This window comes from Erythrolamprus reginae, chromosome 8, assembly GCF_031021105.1.
Source record: "Erythrolamprus reginae isolate rEryReg1 chromosome 8, rEryReg1.hap1, whole genome shotgun sequence".
Lineage (NCBI taxonomy): Eukaryota > Metazoa > Chordata > Lepidosauria > Squamata > Dipsadidae > Erythrolamprus > Erythrolamprus reginae.
In genome coordinates this window covers 21,006,601-21,026,579 of record NC_091957.1, presented here as the reverse complement: position 1 = coordinate 21,026,579, position 19,979 = coordinate 21,006,601, and the positions used below count along the sequence as shown (strand labels likewise).

The window sequence follows — 19,979 nt, the reverse complement described above, 5'->3', positions numbered from 1 at the left end:
AAAGACTTTGCAGAGAACAGCGTGCTTGCAGAGGCACTGAAAGGGTGTCTTTTGAAGAAAGAAAAAGGAGGGGCGCCCCCCTTGCCTTTCTTCCTTCCCACTCACCCTTTAGCCTAGCCTTGCTTCTTCCACCCGCCCCCTTTAGCTGCTCCTCCATGCCCTCTGTTTGCCTCCCTTCTAAAGTTTGGGATTTTCCTGAAGGATTTGCACGCATTATTTGCTTTTACATTGATTCCTATGGGAAACATTGTTTCGTCTTATGAACTTTTCACCTTACGAACCTCCTCCTGGAACCAATTAAGTTTGTATCATGAGGTACCACTGTATTTTCTGTTACTCCCCCCCCCCGCGCAGATGTAAACATTTCACACACACACACCAAACTCTCTGGCAGGATAATTGTTTGCAATATTTTTTGCTGAAAAAACTCAAGTGGCTTATCAGCGTGATTGGGGTGTGATGTGTTTTGAGTGACACCTTAATTTATTTGGGTTCATGCTGTCCGCTGCCAACATTTTTAGACACAGTAAACATAGCAGTCGTTCCTTGTCTGCCACCGTAGTCACAGTGAAGCCAAGCTTCATATTTCCTCATCTTAGCTTTCGGGAGACTTAATTTGTCTCATGATCTCCGCCTCTCTCCTCCTTTCTTTTCATCCCTGTTCAATATTTTTCCATGCTGTCTCTTAAGGGTTTGTTATTTGCACTTCATCTCCTGCTCTGTGCTATTGCAAAAAAAACCCTACTCCCTGCAGCAAACCCCTCCCCCCCATGTTTCCTGGGATCACACACCGCCACAGCATTGCTCCACAACACACACACACCCAGGGGGCCCACCCTACTATTTGAGAAGCACTGCAATAAATAGAAGCAGGATAGCTTTTGGGGCAGCAGCACAAAAAACCCCGGGCGATCCTCAGTTGCATTAACCAAGGCGGATAGACTCAAGATCACATAAAGTTCTAGTAATGCTTTACAAAGCCTTAGTAAGGCCCTCGTTGCAATGCTGCATCCAGTTCTGATCACTATATTAAAAAAACAAACCAATGACATTGAGACTCTGGAAAGAGTAAGGAAGACGATTAGGGGGCAGGAATCAGGTATGTCGACTTTAATGAAAGAAAAGACACAATAGCAGTCTGCCAATATTTGAGGGGCTAGCAGAAAGTGTGATAGATGGTTTGTGTAGTCCCTGCCAGGCTGAAATATCCCAAATGGCCACCTGAGGGCAGTGTTTTCATTCCCTGTGTTATAGGTGGTCTTTTCAGTCCTTGCTAGGCTGAAATATCCCGAATGGCCACCGGAGGGCACTGTTTGCATGCCTGTGTGATAGATGGTATTTATAGTCCCTGCTCGACTGAAATATTCCTAATGGCTATTACATGCCTGTGCCATAGATAGTCTTTGTAATCCCTGCCAGGCTGAAATACCCCGAATAGGCACTGGAGAGCACTGTTTTCATTTCCTGTGTTATAAGATGGTCTTTTTAGTCCCTGCCCGACTGAGATATCCAGAATGGCCACCAGAGGGCACTGTTTTCATTCTCTGTGCTACAAATGGTCTTTTTAATCTTTGCCAGGCTAAAATATCCTGAGTGGCCACCAAAGGGCATTGTTTTCATTCCCTGTGCTACAGATGGTCTTTGTAGTCCCTGCCAGGCTGGACTATCCCGAACGGCCACCAAAGGGCATTTTTTTCATGCCTTGTGCTACTAGATGATTTTTTTAGTCCCTGCCCAACTGAATTATCCAGAATGGCCACCAGGCGGCACTGTTTTCATAAGCTGTGCTATAAATTGTGGTTTTAGTCCTTGCCAAGTTGAAATGTCGTAAATGGCCAGTGTTTACATGTCCTGTACTATAGATGGTCTTTGTAGTCCCTGCTGGGCTGAAATATCCCAAATGGCCACCGGAGGACACTTTTTCCATGCCCTTTGCTATTTGGCCTTTATAGCCACTGCCACACTGAAATATCCCACATGACCACTGGAGGGCACTCTTTTTCATACCCTATGGCTATATAGATCGCGTGTGTCAAAACTCGATCGCATCACGACATACCGCAAAGTATTGTGATTTTTTTCCGCAAAAATCGTGGACCTTAGCCTGCGCGTGACACAAGGCCTTAGTAACCCTTGGAGACTGCAGTGCCCAAGATTGGCTCAGGAGATTGGCTCTTGCTTGTTCTACAACCCCACCCTCCAATTATGAATATTTAACTATAGTTATGCCCATCATGCTTTTCCCACCCTCACATTTTGGGATGCTTGCCAAGGGGCCCCAGGCCCCTTCTGCCGTGTGATCACCCATTGGCCCCAGGCCCCTTCTTCCGTGTGATCACCCATTGGTATCCTTTCCAAGGTTTCAAACTGTATCCATTTAATGGCCGTTTGACTCGCTTAAGGACCATGCCCAAAATTAAAGGCCATAAGAGACTTCCCTTTAAGGACCCTGCTGCCTAACAACAAATTTTCCGGTTCTTAAGACTACCGGTAACCATCTAACTACCGGCCGCACCTTCCAAAATAGCCACCACCATTGGAGCAGTTTCCAGTGAATTGATATTTTCTGAAACATTTTTTTCCCAAGAAATCGCAAAAACCGCACCGTGATTTCACTTGATTGTAAAATTAAACATATCCCTCTTTCTCCCTTCCCTCCCCACGGGGATCGAGGATCTTTATTGAATTAATTAAATTAAATCTTCAATACTGTTCAGCCGGCACGGCAAAGCAAGAACGTGTCCAGATTCCACCCCGCTGAGTCCAGAGAAAATGACATTTGGCTTTTTTTAATGTACACGGACGGGCTTTCGAAAAGGAAAAACAAAGTCCAGGACAACCATCACACCGTATACGCACAGAACACAGACCCAGCGGCAAAAAGGAAAGGCGCATCACGTTTGGGGGAAACAGGAGGCGGCGTGACGGGTGCCCGAGGGCTCCGGGCGAGCCTTCAGAATTCCTCGTGGACGTTCCGCGCGTAATCCATCAGCTTGCTGCCGGTGAAATACTCGCTGTATTTTAAAATCTCCTCCAGCTCCAGGTGGTGGTTTTGGTTCTCATCCGCCACGGCAATCATCTGCTTGGCTTCGTTCAAGGCGTTGTACTCGTTCATGGGGTCCATGTACTCCTAGGAGGAAAGTGAGGAAAGGAGCATCCAACATCAGCAATTCAAGATAAAGCATCCGCCCGCTCCATTCTCAAAAAGGTGCCAACAGCTCTTCAGGGAAGGGCTTCAATTGTCAAGCTGGTCTTATTTATTTACCGTATTTTTCGGAGTATAAGGCGCCCCTTTTTCCTCATTAAAGAGGCTGGAAAGTTGGGAGTGTCTCATACGCGGAATGTAGCTTTTTTGAAGCTTTTTTCCCCCAGCCCTAACAAGGCGCTAACCATCTTCCCAGCTATAACCAGCTTGCAGATCTTTTCATTGCTACTCTCTCCAAAGGAGGGTTTTTTCCCAGCCCTAAGTCTTCGCAGGCTTTTTTCATTGCTACTCTCTGCAAAGGTTTTTTTCATTGCTACTCTCTCCAAAGGAGGGTTTTTTCCCAGCCCTAAGTCTTCGCAGGCTTTTTTCATTGCTACTCTCTCCAAAGGAGGGTTTTTTACCAGCCCTAAGTCTTCGCAGGCTTTTTTCATTGCTACTCTCTCCAAAGGAGGGTTTTTTCCCAGCCCTAAGTCTTCGCAGGCTTTTTTCATTGCTACTCTCTCCAAAGGAGGGTTTTTTCCCAGCCCTAAGTCTTCCTAGGCTTTTTTCATTGCTACTCTCTGCAAAGGTTTTTTTCATTGCTACTCTCTGCAAAGGCTTTTTTCATTGCTACTCTCTGCAAAGGCTTTTTTCATTGCTATTCTCTGCAAAGGCTTTTTTCATTGCTACTCTCTCCAAAGGCTTTTTTCATTGCTACTCTCTGCAAAGGCTTTTTTCATTGCTACTCTCTGCAAAGGCTTTTTTCATTGCTACTCTCTGCAAAGGCTTTTTTCATTGCTACTCTCTGCAAAGGTTTTTTTCATTGCTACTCTCTGCAAAGGTTTTTTTTCCAGCCCTAAGTCTTCGTAGGCTTTTTTCATTGCTACTCTCTCCAAAGGATTTTTCCAGCCGTAAGTCTTCGCAAGCTTTTTCATTGCTACTCTCTGCAAAGGCTTTTTTCATTGCTACTCTCTGCAAAGGCTTTTTTCATTGCTACTCTCTCCAAAGGCTTTTTCATTGCTATTCTCTGCAAAGGCTTTTTTCATTGCTACTCTCTGCAAAGGCTTTTTTCATTGCTACTCTCTCCAAAGGCTTTTTTCCCAGCCCTTATTCTTTGCAGGCGGTGCTAACCTTCTTCCTGGCTTGCAGCATTTATTTTTATTCCTACTCCCTCTGAAACAGTTTTTCCTGCCCTAAATCTTTGCAGGCTTGTTTTCAACCCTATTCCCTCTGAAAAAGCTTTTTTCAGCCCTAACCAGGGGATAAAATAATGTACTGAAGCTGACCAGACTAAGGGCGCTAGCTAGAGGAATACCTGGTAGGTAGATTCTTTCCCCCCTATTTTCCTTCCCCAAAACTCCAGTGCGTCTTATACTCCCAAAAATATGGTAGTTTATTCTTATATTTATAGAACACCCATGTTTTTGTCTGAATCAACTGTGGGCTCTAGCGGCCTAAGATTTAACCAGTATCTCCCATTCTCTGTGTCAGTACTACGCACCTCTCTGGTTGGGGGGGTTTGTCAATATATGAACTAACCAGCAATGTATGTTTGGGGAATTAGCATAATGTTGCTTTAAGGGCTAGTGCTGCAATTAGCTATAAAAGGGAGTCGGTTGTGTTTCTCTCTGTTATTGCTGTTATTGTTGCTAATACTTGCCCTATTGCTCTTTATTTATTACTTAGATTTGTATGCCGCCCCTCTCCGAAGACTCGGGGCTCTTGCTAACACACTAACTCCCTCTCTGCTAGTTTTGTCAGTGTGACTATACTATAGACTTGCTGTGTGCTAAATGTTGGTCTATGCATTATATATGTAAGTAATACTGTTCAAGATTTTTTTGCCTCTTCTCAAGAACCTTTTGCCTCTTACAAACTTGAGCCGCTGAAACTGTAACTGGAAAAGGCGGGGAGAAGCCTCCGTGGGGCCTCTCTAGGAATCTCCTGGGAGGAAGCAGGGCCTCCACCCACCCTGTGGTTTCCCCAATCGCACACATTATTTGCTTTTACATTGATTCCTATGGGAAAAATTGCTTCTTCTTACAGACTTTTCTACTTAAGAACCTGGTCATGGAACGAGAATTAAGTTCGTACCACCACTGCCATCTATACTCTGTTTTAAGTTTAGGATTCTAACATTGGTTATATGCCCAGTGTGGGATGCCAACACTCTGTTTAATTGAGGAGATGCTCCATCCTTGGCACAAGGGAGAACAGAATGGAGCAGCCTTCAGATTTTCATTTTATTTACATCCCACCTATTAACTCAAGGGGAAGGACCTGCCTAAGACCCCTTTCCCCTCCCATTTTCCACACAATGACAACCCTGTGAGGTGGGCTGGACTGAATGGAAGGGACAGGCCCAAAGTCACCCAAGCTGGCTTTGATGCCCAAGGCGGGGCTAGAACTTAAAGAGTTTCTAGTCTGGTGCCTTAACCACTAGAAGACCAGACTTGATTCTAGGAAAAACCTCATTTGTTTCTTTTTCTGTCCAAACAACATTCATTTCCACACATCTCTTTTTCAAAGAATTTCCAGACCTATTTCTAGCACTGTGTCTCAACTCTTTTTTTTTAAAGTCTGGTGCCCAGAAATGAGTGCCCAAATTTTTCCAAAATAAGGTCGAGTAGCTGTGATGGTCGCCCATCCCCCCTTTAGCAGCTTGGGGGGAAAAGGGTTTCTGGATTTTTTAGTCCATGAAGCATAAAGGAAACACTTGCATTGCCCTTTGGTGGCCTCCAGAAAATTGGAGAGTTTGTAAAATGGAGAATGAAAAGATGGAAAAAGAAGAAGAGGAAGAGGAGGAAAAAGAAGAAGAAGGAGGAGGAGGAGGAGAGATAAGGAGGATTCAAGTGAAAAAGGAAACATTGAACAGATGCAATGAGATGCAGGAGAAGGGAAAAGCTGCACATTTCATGGGTCCTCCGAGAGGAAAGCACGCGAAAATGTTAGCACCCTAATTCATCAGTGAAGGATGAAAGGGGGATTAATGCTGGGGTAGAACGGTGCCAATGAGATTAATCGGTAATCCTGGTTATATAATCTGCACCTAGAACAGATCCAGACACAGAACAAACATCTTTGCTGACCCACTTTCTCCGTTAAGGAAAAAGTACAGTCCAGGGCATGTTTTAATGCAGTGTTTTTCACCCCTTTAAAATGTGTGGGCTTCAACTCTGAAAAAGCTACGCTGGCTGGAGAATTCTAGGAGTCGAAGTCCACATAACGTAGAGGGAGTTGCCAATCTTGAAATCACTTGTTTTAATCCACGTCCCTGAACCTGGGACAGGCCCAATGTCTCAGCCAATTCCCTGAATTCCCCAGCAGACACAGAATCCTGGGAAATAAAGCTCATACACCTGAAAGGCTCCTGGTTTGCCAAAAGATGAGATTAGATAGATAAACAGACAGACAGAAATAGAAGATAGATAGATAGATAGATAGATAGATAGATAGATAGATAGATAGATAGATAGATAGATAGATAATAGATAGAAGAGAGAGAGGTAATATTGGAGAAAAATAATAAATGGATGATAGATGATAATAGGTGATAAATGAGATAGATGATAGATGTTAGACAGATATGTTGGAGAAAAATAGATAGATAAATGATGGACAGACAATTATAGATGATAGAAAGATAGATAGATAGATAGATAGATAGATAGATAGATAGATAGATAAGCAGACAGACAGATATGTTGGATAAAAATAATAGATGGATTCTAGATTATAATAGGTGATATATGAGATAGATGATAGATAGACTGATAGATGGATGATAGAGATGTTGGAAAAAAAATAGTAGGATGATAATAGGTGATAGATGAGATAGACAGAGTTTGATAGATGATAGATGGATGTTAGACAGATATGTTGGAGAAAAGTAATAGATAGATGATGGACAGAAAGTTATAGATGATAGATAGATAGATAGATAGATAGATAGATAGATAGATAGATAGATAGATAGATAGATAGATAGGAACCTTGAAGAAACATAATAGATGGATGATAGATGATAATAGGTGATAGACAGATAATAGAGATAGAGAGAGATGTTGGTAAAAATAACAGATGGATAATGGATAGATAGATGATAGACAGACAGACAGACAGACACTGTGATAAACTGCAAGGCTCTTCCTTTGGTTAACTTTGAAGAAAGAAAAAACTAAAACGGCAAACCAACTTCGCAGAAGAACGTTGTGCCCACACATCCGTTTCCTCACCTGCTGTGAGATAGCTGAATGTGGGAGATTCGGGGGGGGGGGGGGGGGATTTTAAAAGTAATATGGTCTGGGTTTTTGGTTTTTCCCCCTCCTTCTTTCAAAGTCTGAATCGTTTCCAGAGAATAGCCAGCTTGTTTCTACCAGCCATCAGCTATTTTTCAAGAACTGCTGGTCCAGCAATAGTCACGGCAGTAACCGACAGTGGAAGGAAAAATATACGTCATTCGGGGAGGGGGGAGAAACAACGATACAAGCCACGACCGGGTTACCTCCAACTCTTCCATGGTGACGATGCCATCATGGTTGTTGTCGATGACTTCTTCGAACTCTTTCTTCCGGTCCTTCACCCAGTCGTCGTCCACGTCCTGGGCTTGCTGGTTTTCCACCGTGCCAACCGGCAAGGAAATGAACTCCGAAAGGGTCAACTTCTTATCGCCGTCCTGATCTGTGGCAGGGGGAGGGAGGGAAGAGACACGACACAAGGGTTGAGAGATTGATTGATCGATCGATCAATCAATCAATCAATCAATCAATCAAACAAGCCGCATATGTAAAAGACTGAAATCGTCTCAGTTCTACATCTATCTATCTATCTGTCTGTCTGTCTGTCTTTCTTTCTATTTATCCATCCATCTATCCATCTATCTTTATTTCTATTTATCCATCCAATTATATCTATCTTTCTTTATTTCTATTTATTTATCCACCCACCCACCCACCCATCCATCTTTCTTTATTTCTATTTATTTATCCATCCATCTTTCTTTATTTCTATTTATCCATCCATCCATCCATCCATTTATTGGATTTATATGCGCCCTCTCTGAGGACTCGGGGCGGCTTACAACATATAAAAAGAACAATACAATACAAATTCTGAAATCCAATTAGTTTTAAAACTCGCTAATCTAATCTAAAATCCCCAGTGATATTTAAAAATCAATCATTCCCACTCAAATGACAACATGTGTAACATTCGTTGGCCAGGGGGCCAGAATCTTATGGCCCAACGCCTGGAAGCATAGATGAGCCTTAAGACTCTTGCAGAAGGCAAGGAGGGTGGGGCTCCGTACTTCTCTAGTACCTTAGTATAATCCTTAATTACTTTCAAAATAGGAAATAATTAAATAGCATGTTTTTACCCATAAATGCTTTAATCATTTTAATCATGATCTAGAATTGAACCTTTAATAGCAATTAAAGAAAACTGAGCTACTTGCCTAATCTTTTATCACACTGAACCTGGTGAGTTCAGTACAAAACTTTAAAATGTGACTGTGCTCCTCGACAAATAATGCTATCATTTGTCCTTTTTGTGGCTATTCAAATAATGCGATTTAATCCACTGAAAAACAGTCCAAACACCTATTTGAAAACTTATCTTGGTTAGTAAGCCACTCCCACCCAGTCACATGACCATGAAGCCACACCCACACAATAAGCCACGCCCACAGTGTGGTAGTAAAAAAAAATTTTGCAGCCCTTCACTGGGGATTTGGAAGAAGTGGTTTTGAAGAACGTACCCAAATCCCGGACGATTTCCTTGACCATAAATTTCAGCATTCCTTGGCTGTGCTCGGGATGAAGGAAAGACAGGAATTCTTCCTCGTTCAGCAACAAATCGGCCGGTGGGTTGTCGGCTTGATACCAGCGATCTTTCAAATTATCAAGCACTTCTTGAGCTATGAGGGTGGTAGAGAAGATTAAAAAAAAAAAGAAGAGGTTCGGCGAAGTCTGAAGTCCAGTTGTTTTTTTAAAAAAAGAGCACAAATTGACTTTTTTTTTTAAACGTCCTGGCTAAAACCAATAACAAGAGAACTTGGTTGGAAATTTTGGTTAATATTAAGACATGGTGTGGGGTCTTTTTGTGTTTCGCCACCACCACAAATGACTAAAAGAGATTTTTGGGCTTGAATTTTCGGAAGCCACCTCTGCTGGCTGTTGCTCAGCAGCAGTATTCTGTATAGGATACAGAACCAATTCGAAAGAACCACGGTTCTGTTGAGCCTGGCTTTGCTGGGTCGGTAAAATCAGGAAAAGCAGTGGAAGAAACTTTATAATCCCCCAAGAAGTGAGGAAGGCTTGAACGCAACACACAATGATGATTAAAGTACAGAAGGGGGCTTAAACAACACAATATAACTCCAAGCAAATCAAACTTCTGTGAAATCAAGCTGTCCACTTAGGAAGCAACACTGTTTGACAGTCAATTTCACCTGCTGTTGTGCACATTCAACTTTGTACAGAACAAAGGATTCCATGAGAATATTGTTCAGATATAGGGTGTGTTCTTTGTGTGTTCCCTTTATGTTTTTGAGCAGTGTATAATGATTGTAACAAGTATAGAATGCTGAGTCACCGGGAACCTACAGAATGTGCTGCAACCTGATTGGTGGATAAATGTATAAAATGTAATGCACCTTTGCATAGGTGTGGCATGTGGCTTGTTGTGGGTGGCTTGTTGTGAATTGTGGGGTGGTTTATTGTCTATATTGTACTAGTAAGATAGTTATAGTGTAAATAGATAGAAGAGTTTTTGCTAGCAAGAAGTAAAATATTTTCTCAAGAACTCCTGCTACATTGTATTTATTCAAGACTTCAATATTGGACAGACTAAATGGACCGTGAAGTCCTTCTCTGCAGTCAATCTTCTATGTTTCTATGTGATATATTTTTTTAAATTTTAAACCCCCATCTGGGCTTTGAACCCTGTTTCGGGAAAGAAAAGCCACTCACTCTCTTCGTCAATCTTCAGCTCTTGGTTGTTCTTAATCTTTTCCGCCACCTCTTTCTCGTTCATGCCTTTGCTTGCCAGGAACTTGATTTTATACTCATCCCAGGACACGTGGCCTGAAAGGAGAAAAGACTTCGGCAATCACACAGTTTGATTGTAAAAGGCAGATACTCCCCCCTCCCGCTCCCCCAGGGCTGTCATCCAACTAAGGCCTTGATGGCGAACCTATGGCACGGGTACCACAGCTGGCATGCAGAGCCATATCTGCTGGCACGCGAGCCATAGCCCTAAGCTCAGCTCCAATGTGCATGTGTGTGCCGGCCAGCTGATTTTTGGCTCACAGAGGCCCTGGGAGGGCATTTTTGGCTTCCAGAGAGCCTCCAGGGGGATGGGGGGAATCCTTTGGAGCCTGGGGAAGGTGAAACATGAGTCTACTGGGCCCACCAGAAGTTGGGAAACAGGCCGTTTCTGGCCTCCAGAGGGCCTCTGGTGCACGGGGGAAGCTGTTTTCACTGTTCATCTCCAGCTGATTTTTTGCCTTGCATTGAGGTTCTAGGGAGGGCATTTTTGGCCTCCGGAGGAACTCAAGAGGGACGGGGGGAAGCCGTTTTCACTCTCCCTGGGCTCCAAGAAAGCCTCTGGCACCTTGGAAGGGTGAAAAACAGGCCTACTGGAAGTCGGGGAGCAAGGGGCCTCATGTGTGGGAGGCAGGGCAGTGGGGAGGGGGTCACACACGCATGTGTCCAGGATGGGAAACTGGGGCACTGAATTATGGATGAAGGCAAATGGGTGCACGCTTTCAGCACCCAAGGGAAAAAAGGGTTTGCCATCACTGGACTAAGGCCAAAGGCTGACCCCTACCCCCTTACCATCGCCGTCGGGGTCCACGGCACGGAAATGCATCTTGTTCTCTTCCACGGCCTCCTGGAAGTGCTCCTCGGTCTTCTCCATGATCCACCGCTGCATCTCCTTGGCACTGATTTTCTTGTCGCGGTTGATGTCAACCCTGCAAAGTTCAACAGGGGTGGGTGGGTGGGTAGGAGCTGTGTTAGAGGATTCCCAATTCCCCTCCGCTTTCGTGTCCAACAAAAAAGCTGGACAAAGAACCTAATAAGATATGGAACAAGTGGTACGAATGGATCCAAAACAGAAATAAGATAGAATGACACAATGTCTATACAGTGGTACCTCTACTTACGAACATAATTCATTCGGTGATCAGGTTCTTAAGTAGAAAAGTTTGTAAGAAGAAGCAATTTTTCGCATAGGAACCAATGTAAAAGCAAATAATGTGTGCGATTGGGGAAACCACAGGGAGGGGGGAGGCCCTGTTTCCTCCCAGGAGATTCCTAGAGAGGCCCCACGGAGGCTTCTCCCTGCCCTTTTCAGCCCTGTTTCCTCCCAGGAGATTCTTAAAGAGGCCCCACAGAGGCTTCTCCCCACCTTTTCCAGCGCTGTTTCCTCCCAGGAGATTCCTAGAGAGGCCCCATGGAGGCTCGGGTTCCTAAGTGGTAAAATGGTTTGTGAGAAGAGGGGAAAAAATCTTGAACCCCTGGTTCGTATCTAGAAAAGTTCGTAAGTATAGGCGTTCATAGGTAGAGGTATCACTGTACATACAATACAGATTTAGACAATAGTAACAGACAAAATAACTATTCATAAGCACACTTACCTTTTTTACCTGTTAGATTAATTGATACTTTCATTTATTCTTATTTTTTCCTTAACTATTACAAATACACACATGTATGAATACATACATACACATTCTTTCCTCTATCTTTACTTTATTGAATTGAACTTATTGCATATGGAAGTATAAACATGAAGTGCAATAAAAAACGGTTATGATCTGTAATAGGCCATCGAGACGTATTCTCTATTTTGTGACAATCAATAGATAAATTAAACAAAAAGCTGGGGTGACGCAGTGGTTAGAGTGCAGCCCTGTAGGCTACTTCAGTTAACTGCCAGCTGTAGTTCACCAGTTCAAGTCTCACCACTGGCTCAAGGTTGACTCAGCCTTCCATCCTTCCGAGGTGGGCCATGTGAGGACCCAGATTGTTGGGGGTGATATGTTGATTCTGTAAACCGCTTAGAGAGTGCTGTCAAAGCACTAAGAAGCGGTATATAAATGCTATTCCTAAAAAGGGGAAAACTCCTCTTTGCTCAACCAAGAAAGGTTAAATAAGGTTCAGGGGGCAAGTGTTTCTAATAGGAAAGTAAACCCAAGAACAAGGGAGCCCAATCTGAGGTTAGTTGGGGGAAAGATCAGAAGCCACGTGAGAAAATATTATTTTACGGAAAGAGTAGTAGATGCTTGGAACAAACTTCCAGCAGACGTGGTTGGGAAATCCACAGGAACTTAATTTAAACATGTCTGGGATAAACATGGATCCATCCTAAGATAAAATACAGGAAATAGTATAAGGGCAGACTAGATGGACCAGGAGGTCTTTTTCTGCCGTCAATCTTCTATGTTTCTATGCCACTTTTGCTTCCTTGCTATGCTCTTTGTTCCCTCCCCCTTTGCTGGCCTCCCTATATTCCCCTCTTTCCTTCTAATTTTAGGAGAGCTGTGGCCATTTTCAAGTTGAAAGCCAGACGGTGCTCACTTTGAGAATATCATCACCAATTTCTTCCGGTTTTTCCGGGGTTCCGAGTCCTCCTCGAACTCCTCCATCTCTTTCCCCAGGAAAACCTCCTGGTGGAAATCTTTGTTCAGATGTCCGTCCAGCTCCATCTTGACCCCGTTCAGGTGGTCCGGAGGGAGGATCTCGTTCTCGTCTTTGCTGTCGGGCGCTTTCTCTTTGAGGGCGGAGCTGTTGGCGGGTCGAGCGTAGACATCCATGAGCAAAAAGACGAAGAGGAGGGATAAATAGATGGAGCCCAGGCTGCAGATGAAGACCCGTTTGGAAACCATGGTTACTGCTCTTCAGGGGTCAGCAGGACGAAGGGTCAGTATGGTGCCCGGATAACCTTGAAGGGAACAATGGGTCAAAAAAATGAGCATTATTTATTTATTTATTTATTGGATTTGTATGCTCCAGAGACTCGGGGCGGCTAACAGCGACAATAAAACAGTGTACAATAGTAGTTTGGTATTGATGATTAAAAATCAATTAATATAAAAACCAAACATACATACATACCATGCATAGAATTGTAAAGGCCTAGGGGGAAAGAGGATCTCAATTCCCCCATGCCTGGTGGCAGAGGTGGGTTTTAAGTTGTTTACGAAAGGCAAGGAGGGTGGGGGCCGTTCTACTCTCTGGGGGGAGTTGGTTCCAGAGGGCTGGGGCCGCCACAGAGAAGGCCTTTCCCTGGAATGAAAAACAGGTAAGGGTCATTCTTTGTCAAGTGGACCAGGTGTCCACTTGACTGATTTTTGCAGCCTTGTTTGAAGAAAAAAACATGACAAAAACAGCATATATGATAGTAAAAACCGTGCTCTTTCTAATGAAATAAAAATGAAGATGACTGAAGGTGAGAAAATTAGTTTTAATTATTAGGTTTATTTTTGTATTGTTTCATTGTTGTTGTGAGCCGCCCCTAGTTTTCGGAGAGGAGCGGCATACAAATCTAATAAATTATTATTATTATTATTATTATTATTATTATTATTATTATTATCAACAAGGTTTTTTTTCTACTGCTGTTTTCTCACCTTCAGTCATCTTCATTTTTATTTCATTAGAAAGAGCACTTTTTTTCCTATCATATATGTTATTTTGGTGATGGTTTCTTTTCAAATAAGGCTTCAATGTCACTTGGTCTACTTGACAAAGAATGACCCGTAACCGTGATTGGTTACGCCCCTAAGAAGGCAAACACCTATGTTTACATTTTCCTCTTTCTTTTAACAAATTTGTTCACTAAAAATCTCATTTAGTGAGATTCCCCCCACCTTCCCACTGGTTACTAACTTTCTCAGCATCAATTGATGTGTTGGAATTTCTTTAATATGAGGGAACTCCGTTTTCAATCAATAGATGGAAGAGTAAAGACCTACTGGCCATAAGAGAATGAGTTAAAATAAGAGAAAACTTTAGTGAGAAAGTAAGAAGGGAGATACAGTATATATATATATATATATATTTATATTGTTTTTAAATTGTTGTATGCCACCCTGAGTCTGTAAGGAGTTGGGCAGCTTATAAATTAGATGATAGGTAGTTAGATAGATAGATAGATAGATAGATAGATAGATAGATAGATAGATAGATAGATAGATAGATAGATAGATAGATAGACATATAGATAGATAGACATATAGATAGATAGATATATAGATAGATAGATGAGAGATAGATAGATAGATAGATAGATAGATAGATAGATAGATAGATAGATAGTTAGTCTCTTGCTTGGGCAGTGGGGTTGGACTAGATGACCTGCAAGGTCCCTTCCAACTTTGTTAATCTGTTAAAATAGGGGGGGTGGGGTTTGATGGTCGTAAATCGAGGACCAGGGGGTTGCTGGTCGTAAGTCGAGGACTGCCGGCATTGCCTTACGGATTTCAAACCTGGCTGCCTGGATATGATCCAGCAGCCTCGGATGGATTCGGCTTCCTCGCCCCCCTTGGCAGAAAAGCCCCCAGGAACGACCAGAGATGAGGAAAAAGGACATTTAAAAGGACAGCACTCTGCACATGCCCAGAGGAACCGTCACCCGAACACCAAAAGAAAGCGCTAGACACTCTGCGCACGCTCGGAGGCGACCGCTCTTCCCCTTCTCCCCGCCCAAAGGGTCTCTGACCTTCCCGGTCGGTCGCCCAACCTCTTCATGCCCGACCCTGGCGCCAGGGCAACGGCGGCCTTTCTTCGCCTTCACACCGGAAGCCGGAAACTTCAGCCGCGCTTGGAAGCCCCGCCTTTTCCGCCCCCCGGGGGGGCTGTCCATCGCCTGTCCCGCGGAAAAGATCCTCCAGCATACGGGGCTCGGTTTTTATTTCCCTCCCTACTCGATAAGATAAAATATGAAATAAAAAATACAATAAATAAAAATACGAAAGGTTTTTAATCTTTTAAATCGATAGTTACGAAACGAGCAGGCGCCCAGTTAGACACCTGAACGATGAAGGCAAACGGGAGTGTGTCCTTCGCAGCAAGCAAACCCAAAACAGCCATCTTTGTTTCGGGCACAACTCCTCTTTGAGGCCGCGCCCAAATCTGGAATCATATTCGGGCATAAAAGCGCATTTTTTCCTCCAGAAAACCATCCCACTATCCTTGCTGGCTGGCATTAACTACGTCCTCAGAAATTTCCCCAAGCCAGACTTCCCTTGCCCTAATCCATCATGGCGCGCCGCCTACCCTCAAAGATGGCGGCAGGCGTCGGCCTCACTTGCCCTGAGACGGGATGGCGTGAGGGAAGGGGGACGCGCGCAGGGGAACGGGGAGAAGAAATGAGAAGCGGTCACGTGGCACTGGCGTGCCTCCCCCCCCCCCAAGCTACAAGACCCCGCTCTTTCGCGTTTTCTCTCCGTCTCAGAAAACCAGCGAGGCCTTCCAAGAACGGACTTTTCGCGGGCCCTCGCGTCAGGACCCGAGCGCGCATGCGCCGCGGTCCATAACACCGCTTCGCCGGGGCTGAACCCGAAGCAGAAGACAATGAACCTTCCGCTGGAGACTATCCAGCAGGCGCCCGGCAGCATCTTCGAACGCAGCCCGAGGAGGTGTGTCCCAACCCGCCGCCCGTAGCCGTGGGGAGGGGGGGGAGGAAATCTTCCCGCCAAAACCTGAGGCAAAACCGCCAGAGAAAGGAGGGGGGGAAGGAAAGCGAGACTCGGGCCTGGCCGAGGGGAGTGGCCAAACTCGCAAGAACGGTGGGCGGGGACTAACCCGCTCTTAAACCAATCGGAACCCAACGGCCGCCGAAGGATTGCATCGTTTCCGCGGAGAGGCGGGGCTGAGCCTTGAAAGAGAGGCTTGGCGCCGCCTTCTGTGGGAGGAGCAGTTTCAGCACCTCCCTCAACGGGGTGGGAAAAAAAGAAAAAGGAGCTGACCATTCTTCCCTCCCTCTTGAGGGCGCTATGAAGCTGGTGCGCCTGCTCTGTCGTCACAAGACCCTTCTGGGGGGACTGTCCCTCTTTGGGATGGTGCTGCTCTACCTGGCCAAGTGCACCTCAGAAGGCCTCAAGCCCTCCCCAGGGTGGGGGCTCCCCCACCAGCAGCAGGCCCCCGCCTGGGGAGGGGCCCAGGGTGGCCCTCACCCTCCCGCAGCGGCCCCTCCGCCCCCTCCAGAGGAGGCCACCTTCCTAGCGGTGCTGGTGGTCAGTGGCCCTAAGTACACGGAGCGGCGGAGCATCATTCGAAGCACTTGGCTCTCATTGGCCGGGCGGGTACCCCGCAGCGACCTCTGGTGTCGGTTTGTGGTAGGCACTGGCGGGCTGACTGGAGAGGAGCTGCACAGCTTAGAACTGGAACAGAGCCGCCACCATGACCTCCTCCTTCTCCCCGACCTGCGGGATTCCTACGAGAACCTGACGGCCAAAGTCTTAGCCATGTATGTCTGGCTGGACCAGCACCTGGACTTCCGCTTCGTCCTGAAGGCCGACGATGACACCTTTGTCCGCCTGGACGTCCTGGCAGAAGAGCTGCGGTCCAAGGAGCCCCGCCGCCTCTACTGGGGTTTCTTCTCAGGACGCGGGCGTGTGAAGTCGGGTGGCAAGTGGAAAGAAAACGCCTGGCTCCTGTGTGACTACTATCTGCCTTATGCCCTGGGCGGAGGCTACGTCATCTCGTCCGACCTGGTCCGCTACTTGCGCCTGAGCCAAGACTATCTCAACCTCTGGCAAAGCGAGGACGTCTCCTTGGGAGCCTGGCTGGCTCCCGTGGACGTCAAGAGAATTCACGACCCTCGCTTTGACACCGAGTACAAATCGCGCGGTTGCAACAATAAGTACGTGGTGACGCACAAGCAGAGCCTGGAGGACATGCTGGAGAAACATCAGACTCTGGCCAAAGAAGGGAAGCTTTGCAAGGAGGAGGTGAAACTACGACTCTCGTATGTGTATGACTGGAACGTGCCTCCTTCCCAATGCTGCCAGAGAAAAGATGGCATACCTTGAAATCCCTGGACTGGGAGGGAAGCCGAACTGGGAGGGCGGGCTGCAAGAGACAGACAGACAGGTGTCACCCTCAAATCTCTCCCCTGTGCTGAACTTTCACCCAGTATGCCTAATCGTACTTCGTCGTTTTTAAACTTTCAGAGTGATTAGACCTAACAAAATGTTACGGAAGAACACAGAGCCATCTGCGTTCCTCTAAAAATCTAGGACCATAAATTTTACCTTCATAAAGGGGACGTCACTCTGTGGGATGTGAAATATTTTTAAAAAACAGAGTTCTGAAACAACTGTGTTAAGTGACACAGCCATTCTCCACAACAATACGCATACATTTTGGGCAAATGCCAGTACCGGCGACCGTTTCTCCCCTATCCCTTACTTCAAAAGGATGTAGATATTTTTTCCACACAAGGCTGTTGTTGCGTTAATAGTGTCCCGTATCAAGAGAGCCATTCCAACATGAACCCCAATGGAATTACAATTTAAGGTGCTGCAGTCGAGTTATTTCTGAACTGATGTAGCGACTTCTGTCGGAGATTCACACACTAACATTTTAAATAAAACAACGGAACAAAGAAAATGGACTTGATGCTTGCATTTCACTTGGATAATTTCTTGAATGTCCGTTATTGCAACATCTTTCACTTCCTGATTGCGACAGTCTGCTCTTTGAATCAACTTTCCCTTTACTCAAAAGGGGGATGTTTTAATTTGTAAGAGCAACATTTCCGGGTGATCCACTTGATCGGATGCTGGGGAAGATCCGCTATTTTTAAGAGTTTGCTAAATTGCTGTAGGAGGCAGCTTCATTTTGACTGAAAATCCACACTGCTTCGTCCCCAAGGGAATTGGATGCTTTTTAAATTGTGGCTGTTACTTTTTTTGAAATATACTGTTGATGGGATTATGTTCTTTTCTTAGGGACAAGTATTTGAGCTAAAACTCTAGATTATGATGAGCTGAAACAGGAGGTGACTAAGTTGGATGCCTTCCTTGATCAATTTCTCTATTTGGACTATTTGAGAGCAAATAGGTTGCAAATAAGGATACTCATTTGCACACCCTGGTTTTTGACAAGTAGAGCTTAATTCACTCAGAATTTATGTGCTGTCACCGCTTTTCTGGTGGTGGTAGTATACAGCCTTCAGTTAAAATTTCCTCAAAAACTTTTATTGTGGCCATGATGCCCAAGGTGTTAAAAGAGTTCTGAACAAAAAGATTTTTGGAAATATCTTATAGATAAATGGAATTGTTTCTTTTAGGGATGAATTGTGTCCAGTTGGATGGAGGGACTCATAATTTTTATATTGTTGGGGATCCTTTAACCGTGTTTGTTTTTTCTGGCATCTACAATAATCCTGGGTCTAAATATTTCCATTTTCCATTTAGATATTTGAACTGTTTCTCTCTCCCCGTCCCCCAGCTTAAAAAAACCTTAGGGCTTAATCTGCTTTTCATTCAGAGAATCTGAGGTACATATCTATTTATGCTTAAATTGAAAAAAGGGAAAATTATAATGCAATTATGCTTTAAGGAAAGAGTCGCCCAATTACATTTTTATTTATTTTTCTGGTGGTCTGCCATGCACCTTCTATCAAGACCGACCGCAATTCGCTTTTTTCTGAGATCATTTTAGCCCAAATAGTAGCTGCTACTTTGCTACTGTTGCAAAATTAGCTTGTTCAAACAATTGACTGTTGGCTCTGTTTGGCCAATCATCAGTTTTTCCAAGCTTCCTTTGAGCAATTAGTTACCAGAAACAATTGAAAATATTTCTCCCTTCCCAAAAGGAGTTAGTATTGTATGTAAAAATTATGTGCTTATAATAACAGTGATAATTTATTTATAAATACTGTAAATGTATTGTGCATAGTTTCAGGCCTGAAGAAAATGGTTGAATGTCATAATAACTTTAATTTATTAAAGGAATGTGTTGAAGCTCAGAATAGTCCTTTATCAAATGTCATTGTTTTCTGCGGCACATTTTTAATTTAAAATTCTCTGGTGCCGACTCTTTATTCAGATTCTGCCATGTTTATCTCTGGAGTTTGCATGAAAGGCAGTATAGATTGATCCTTTCGGTTGAAGCATTACTGCTGCTGAAAGCTGTTTAAATATTGCTGATATTGATTTATAAAAAGGGCCGTTTTCTCCGTTTATCTGCACACAATGGCCTAGGTACCACTATCCTAATTCTTCTGTAGTGATTGAAATTTTTTTTAAGCGTCAAGGGGGGGGGGGGAATGAAAAGATACCAAATGAAATATGACAGTGGGAAGCTCCTGTAGGTATTGCTCATGACTTTTTATAGGGATTTTTATAACTTCCCAGCTGGAAAACAGACCTTTCATTCTGGGCGTAAAGCGCTTATGAAGTTTTATGATGTTTTAAAGCAAAGGGAGCAGATTTGACGCAAAAAGACACACACCAAAAAAGAAAGCTACACATAAACTGCCATTATTTCACTACAGCGAAAGGAGGCCTGTGTAATATATTACATTCCGCAATGCTAAAATTCCGCTTTTTTGTTTTCACATTTGAAACCACGATTGATTTCTGGTGAGAGGATTGACAGTAAGAACCCCAGATTCTACCCTTTAATCCTTCTGCTTTAGCCAAATCATGCCCCCTTTTTTTATTATCTAGCTGCCTTATACCTCTAGTCCTATTAGCCCTGTATCAGAATTAATCCTAAAAGGCTTGCTCTGTATACAGGCAGTCCTTGATTTTCTCCTGGCAAGCAAAGTCGACAGG

At 44.4% G+C, this 19,979-nt stretch overlaps 2 protein-coding genes across 2 annotated transcripts; one reads left to right on the top strand and one right to left on the bottom strand.

The window, feature by feature from the left end:
• Positions 1–1,095: 1,095 nt before the first annotated feature.
• On the bottom strand, positions 1,096–15,427 carry SDF4 (stromal cell derived factor 4). Its single transcript, XM_070759147.1, has 7 exons — positions 14,912–15,427; positions 12,769–13,132; positions 11,023–11,159; positions 10,156–10,269; positions 8,943–9,101; positions 7,689–7,864; positions 1,096–3,130 (listed from the first exon to the last, which is right to left on the bottom strand). Exons 2-7 carry the CDS (start codon positions 13,074–13,076, stop codon positions 2,954–2,956), a joined length of 1,071 nt encoding a protein of 356 aa, XP_070615248.1. The 5' UTR covers positions 13,077–13,132; positions 14,912–15,427; the 3' UTR covers positions 1,096–2,953.
• Positions 15,428–15,507: 80 nt separating this feature from the next.
• On the top strand, positions 15,508–19,168 carry B3GALT6 (beta-1,3-galactosyltransferase 6). The gene has a single exon (XM_070759148.1). The coding sequence runs from the start codon at positions 16,188–16,190 to the stop codon at positions 17,223–17,225; it is 1,038 nt and encodes a 345-aa protein (XP_070615249.1). The 5' UTR covers positions 15,508–16,187; the 3' UTR covers positions 17,226–19,168.
• Positions 19,169–19,979: the final 811 nt, after the last annotated feature.

Excerpts from the sequence above, each read along its gene's own strand:
- B3GALT6 (XM_070759148.1), top strand. The coding sequence starts at position 16,188 with ATGAAGCTGGTGCGCCTGCTCTGTCGTCACAAGACCCTTCTGGGGGGA.
- SDF4 (XM_070759147.1), bottom strand. The coding sequence starts at position 13,076 with ATGGTTTCCAAACGGGTCTTCATCTGCAGCCTGGGCTCCATCTATTTA. Across the intron at positions 9,102-10,155 it reads GCTGAAGATTGACGAAGAGA|CTCAAGAAGTGCTTGATAAT; the intron begins GTGAGTGGCTTT and ends CCACCCTCATAG. Across the intron at positions 7,865-8,942 it reads GGAAATCGTCCGGGATTTGG|ATCAGGACGGCGATAAGAAG; the intron begins GTACGTTCTTCA and ends CCCCTGCCACAG.